Source organism: Poromitra crassiceps (genome assembly GCF_964638095.1).
Source record: "Poromitra crassiceps genome assembly, chromosome: 1".
Lineage (NCBI taxonomy): Eukaryota > Metazoa > Chordata > Actinopteri > Beryciformes > Melamphaidae > Poromitra > Poromitra crassiceps.
In genome coordinates, this window is record NC_139623.1 from 37,158,621 (window position 1) to 37,164,620 (window position 6,000).

At 45.9% G+C, this 6,000-nt stretch overlaps 1 protein-coding gene across 1 annotated transcript in view; it reads right to left on the minus strand.

Moving 5' to 3' along the window:
* The window catches only part of col14a1a (collagen, type XIV, alpha 1a), a gene marked incomplete at both ends in the record, with an annotated part of 230,950 nt that overhangs the window by 51,582 nt on the left and 173,368 nt on the right, over positions 1–6,000 (minus strand). Inside the window, one exon of the mRNA XM_083636760.1 lies at positions 2,845–2,931. Coding sequence (XP_083492886.1) covers positions 2,845–2,931 — 87 coding nt within the window. The remainder of the gene's footprint in view (positions 1–2,844; positions 2,932–6,000) is intronic.

Below are 6,000 nucleotides of genomic sequence, written 5' to 3' on the forward strand. Positions count from 1 at the left end.
ATTAAAGATGTTGTTGGTTTTCTATGTGACCCAACAACACACTACCTACACTGCTTACACTGAATAGATGTATATAATGTTTTTTATTTTCTTTGGGTTTGCATTTATATAATGTCAGTTGTTAGTAGTGAAGGTCTATGCACTCTGTACTTTTACTTACATGCAAATGCATACCGGTATCTATGTATTGTTCTGTATGAGCATTGAGTGACACAAATGTATTCACCTGTCTAGTTGTCTCTCCACCAATCGGTGTTGAGTCCCGGTATGTATATGAGTGCTCCTCCTACTTCATCCTTCATTTCTGATGAAGACCGTTTGGTCGAAACGTTAAATAAACTGACCTGGGAGCTGACTAAATATAAGTGTGCGGACTCTATTTATTTTCTAAGTTCATTTGCCTTTTGTCCTGCACCTGACCTCCTTCAAGCGGATGTGCACGCCCTACTTCTTTCTTCACGTCCCTCGACCTCTCACCTCAAGATATCTGAATGAGAATGGGTTCTATGGGTAGGGTTATGGCTATGCACCTTCATTTGAATTGATTTTCTGTCTTTCCCTTTACATGTGTTTATGAATTTTTTCCCAATCAACTCGAAACCCCTGGTCTCGTGTTGTCTCGCGCAAACTGCGCAAGAAACCCCAAGATGGTGACGGCCACACGTGACTGCAAAACCATCGGGTGAGGTCACGGTGACTCTGTTCATATTTTTAGACGGTCTATGATAACAGTGCTACGCTTTTAAGACATACTGCACTAAATGACTTAATATTAATATTTTTATATTTTGTGTAGTGGAGCTCTGCACTACAGGTCTCTGGCTGGATAAAATGGTAAAATGGTAAAGAGACAAAGACGAAGACAGGCAAAGAAAACTGGAAGGGAGGGTTGTGGCATATGGAAACACCCCTACGGATGAGTAAGTGGATTCTGGCCAGGCGCACAGGGAGGAAAAGGGGGGATTGTAATCGGCTGTGATAAATGGAATCGATATAATTGCTTTCTCAAACCATACCAGTGTTGATCCCCAGCTCTCCCCCACCTTCAGCACCCAGGGGTGGAGACAGAGAGAGAGAGACAGAGAGAGAGAGAGAGAGAGAGAGAGAGAGAGAGAGAGAATGGAAGGAAAAAATAGAGTGGGAGATAGAGACAGAAATTGTAACGAGGGAAGAAAAAACAGACACTATAGACAAAAGCGTCTTAAATGAGCTCATTTATCTGCTCTCATCTCCCAGCCCATCAGGTTCTACCTGCTCCTGCGTGAGAGGAATTCAGCCGCGCTACAGGCTCATCTCTGTCTCTCTAGCATAATACCACCACCATCCCATGAAAAGCCCCAAAGATCTGGTATTTTTTCATTTCAATGGTTTCTTTCCACACTACCCCTACATCAACATTCACTGTTTCATTCCACACTACGCCTACATCAGTGTACGAAATTTAAAAAATAATAATTTGGGGGGCAACTTTTGCCCCACTGTCTAAAAAAAAGAGGGCATTTACAAAATTTCATGGGGCACTTATTTTATTTTTTTGAATTAGTGCGTAAAGTTCACTGTTGCTGCCACGGGTCTGTACTTGAAAGTGCTTAGATTTAAGAGGAAAAATCTGAAAGTGCTTGGATTTATATACAGAGTTCCTTAAAAGTGCTTGGATTTAGTGTTTGTTCACACCATAGGCAGAGCATAGGCAGAACTGAAGCTTGCGGCAGGCTCGAGCTGATCTAACGCCTAACCGGTCACACCAGAAACAGTCTCTTTTCCTCAGCGCCGGGCTTGGAGCTACTGCTCCGGCCCCTCCCCCCCTCACAAATTGCATTGACTGCCTGCCTGGCAGCTCTGGATCAGGGCGCAGCACGCTTGGAAAATAGAACAGAAGCTGAAACTATCGGTTCAGCATAGCATTGGCGTGGCGTCAGCGTGGCTTCAGCGTGGCGTACGGCTGGTGTGAACGCACTCGCCTGTTAACAAGGATGCTGAAATGAAACTGCGTGGCTTTGGCGTGGGATTGGCGTATGGTGTGAACGTGCACTTAGCCTACCAGAATCTGAGTTTAAGCCTTGTGCACTCTATCATCTCAAAATTCACCTATGATACAATTTTTTATATATGTCATCAGTAGTGCTGGGCCAAGCTTGATACATTTTCTTCCTATCTACAGTATCACTGCGTAGGCTACAAGTTTAACTTGCTGGTATGGTCAATTGAGCATCAAGGCCAGGAACTCACTTTCCAAGATAGTGAAAGTGAGCAGCAAGATCATAGGTGTCCAGCAGAGCATGTTGTTGTCGGAGCTGTTCAATAGACAGGTAGGCAGGAAAGCCAGAGCCGTTGTATCAGACAGCTCACATCCCCTATTCCTTGAGTTTCTCAAATATGCGGCTGGTGCGCATAGGTAACCTGCGGTGGATACATTTTTGTTTTCATCTCTTTTTCCCCCAGGCTTTATTGCTTGAAAAGTGCATAGTCCTTGAAATGTATCCTTACAAAACTGTGGCGACCCTGAAGTTGCTAAAGTGTAGTGTGTGAACAACAGCGCTGTTTGTGTGAGTGTGTTCTTCATCATCTTCTTCTGGCAACCAGCTTGCAGGTGCTGAGTGTGTGTTAGAGATGGAAATGGAAATTAAATGAATCTAAATAAAATCTTGGGGGCATTTTTTACTCATTGATCATGGTTTTTAGGGGCATTCTGAGATTTCTTGGGGGCATGTCAGTAAAAAGAGAATGAGAAAGACAGTGCTCATATTGATGGTCCAGAAGATTGGATTGATCAAGTCAGAATATGAATGAGCGATTGAATGAATGAATGAATGAATAAGAGAGACCAGATAAATGTGTTCTTACGGGAGGTCCGGAGGGTCCTGGGGGTCCCTTGCTGTCCTGGGAGCAGGTACAGGCATGAGGCATGGGGGGGCACCGCTCTTCAACTCTCTGAAAGCACACGCACATGCGCACACACACGCACACACGCTCGCACACACACACACACACACACACACAAACACACACACACGCACACGCGCGCACGCACACACACACACACACACACACACACACACACACACACACACACACACACACACACACACACACACACACACACACACACACAGTTGGTCTGTATTCAGGTCAAGCTACAGTCCACTGGCTGGTTTCAGATAGCAAACTGACAACTTTTTCTTGCTGGCACAAGATAACAATGTCAAACATCGTCAACTTTGGCCAACTTGTCTCTGCTGATAAAACATTTATTTACTCCCAAGGTTTTTTTCAGGTACACTGACCTCGCGGAAAAAAACCACATGGCGTGTGGTAGAATGCACTCAGTGTTTGTTTTGTCTCCTTTAATGAATGTCTGCAGAAATGTTTAAAAATCATAGGTCATCTGGACCTGCTGGCTTTCTGATATTGACAACTGACAGAGCTCAAAGGACCTGCCTTATGGTAAAAGCTGAAAAATAAAAGCACCTTTTATTTCCCATGGTACCAACACAAGGGGCCGTATCGTCGTAAAAGTGCTATCTTTGCGCTTGCGCTTGTTTAACGCATTCCGGCCGCATTCTCTGGATACGTCATTACGCACGATGTCCCATTAAAATACAAACGCCAGGACATCAAATTCTGCTGCTAAAATGACAGCAGATTATCAGTGAGGCAATCAACTATTATTCACTGAAAAACTTTTTTCACGTGTAAAGAGCCACAAACATGCTGCCTACTTGCAATATTATTGTCAATCAAATGTCCCCGTTTCCCCGTTGCAAACACGTTTCTATTTTACAGTCAACAAAATAACACAAAGTGCATCAAATCACAGATGTTTTTTAACAGGTATATGATGCAATGGTTGTGAGATCTCCAAATTATGCATGGAGAGAATTACAGCATGCATCGCGCAAACTGTGTTAAAGGAAATGTGAGACGGGAATCTGATTGGTTTGATTGATGTAATGCCCAGGCACTGCCAGGCCACACCTGTGAATAATTCTGGTGGTTAAGACTGCCCAAATCCCGTTTGTGCCGTGCGCAGATGGCATTTTGCGCGGCATGGAGAATAGCAGATGACAATTTGTGCCTGCGCCCGGTGTTATGCCGAGTTCTGCATCCAAGAATTGCATCCCCACCATATTTTGGGTCTGTTTTAACTTCAGGTCACGTCTACCCAGACAATTATATAATTTTTAAACAGTTACGTTTCTGTATAAATCATTACAATATGCTCCCGTGAGGTGGGGATGCGTTTGGCGGCAGGGGAGCAAAACTTGACACTTGCGTGAGGTGGACTGCTATCGTCCCTGCAGGAAAGATAGCATAAGGCACACGTTAAGGCGCGCAAACGAAACGGTGCAAAAGCGCAAAAAGAAAATAGCGCTTGTACCACGAACGATAGGGCCCAAGGTGTCTCCTTTATAGGCATCTTGATTCTTCATTTGCATTGTTTGCATCAAGCATCATGAGTGAAACAGGTTGCCAGATGAGATAAAATTCTGATCTAACAATTAACCATTTTGGTTGGTTTGGTGGAGAACATCAAACCTCATATAGGATATAGCTCAAAATGGAGAGTTAGGTGGAGTGTTAAATACCAGCATCCACAACAAAGGAAACAGAAAGAAAAGGGGGAAAAAACAGAAATGAGGATCAAATATATTAAATATAAGAAGCATAGCCTGATGTTTTTTGCACTCTGTGCTGTTCCTGGCAAGTCAGATGAGGATCAGGCTGGATCTATATCCACAGCTAATACCACTGCCAGCACAAGATGAATTAGCCTATTTCTCTCTCTCTCTCTCTCTCTCTCTCTCTCTCTCTCTCTCTCTCTCACACACACACACACACATAACAACACAGGCAGGCGCGCGCGCATGCACGCGCACGCACGCACGCACGCGCACACGCACACGCACACACACACACACACACACACACACACACACACACACACACACACACACATACATACAGTTGGTCTGTATTCAGGCCACGCTATAGTCCACTGGCTGGTTTTCAGATAGCAAGCTGACAGACAACTTTTCCTTGCCAACACAAGATAACAATGGTTAACTTTGGCCAACTTGTCTCAGGTCATAAACAAATGATTTACTCGCTGGAAGAAAAAAAACATTGCGTGCGGTAGAATGCACTCAGTGTTTGCTTTGTCTCCTTTAGAGCTCACAATGAATAGAATAGACAAACTTCATAATGATTATATGTAACTATAGCAAATTGGCTTATACTGAAAAGTTCATTAGTCCATTCCATTCTGGTTATCTGCTATCTGTTGTATGTGCCTGGGTGGGGATGACTATGTTTTATGGCTGGCAGTAGCACGCTTCACATCGATGCATGCTCTTTCATCTGTTCTGTATACAGAAAAGACCTCTATATGATTTTCTCTCTCTCTCTCGCTTTCTCTCCTCTCCCCCCGCCCGTCTCTCCCCTCCCTCTCCCTCCTCCGCCCATCTCTCCCCTCCCTCATTCTCTCCCTCCTTCGGCCATCTCTCCCCTCCCTCATTCTCTCCCTCCTTCGGCCATCTCTCCCCTCCCTCATTCTCTCCCTCCTTCGGCCATCTCTCCCCTCCCTCATTCTCTCCCTCCTTCGGCCATCTCTCCACTCCCTCTCCCTCCTCCACCCATCTCTCCCCTCTCTCCTCCTCTCCCTCCTCCACCTGTCTCTCCCCTCCCTCCCCCTCCTTCTCTCCCTCCTCCACAAATCTCTCCCCTCCCTTATTCTCTCCCTCCTCCACCCATCTCTCCCCTCCCTCCTCCTCTCCCTCCTCCACCTGTCTCTCCCCTCCCTCCCCCTCCTTCTCTCCCTCCTCCACCCATCTCTCCCCTCCCTCCTCCTCTCCCTCCTCCACCTGTCTCTCCCCTCCCTCCCCCTCCTTCTCTCCCTCCTCCACGAATCTCTCCCCTCCCTCATTCTCTCCCTCCTCCACCCATCTCTCCCCTCCCTCCTCCTCTCCCTCCTCCACCTGTCTCTCTCCTCCCTCCCCCTCA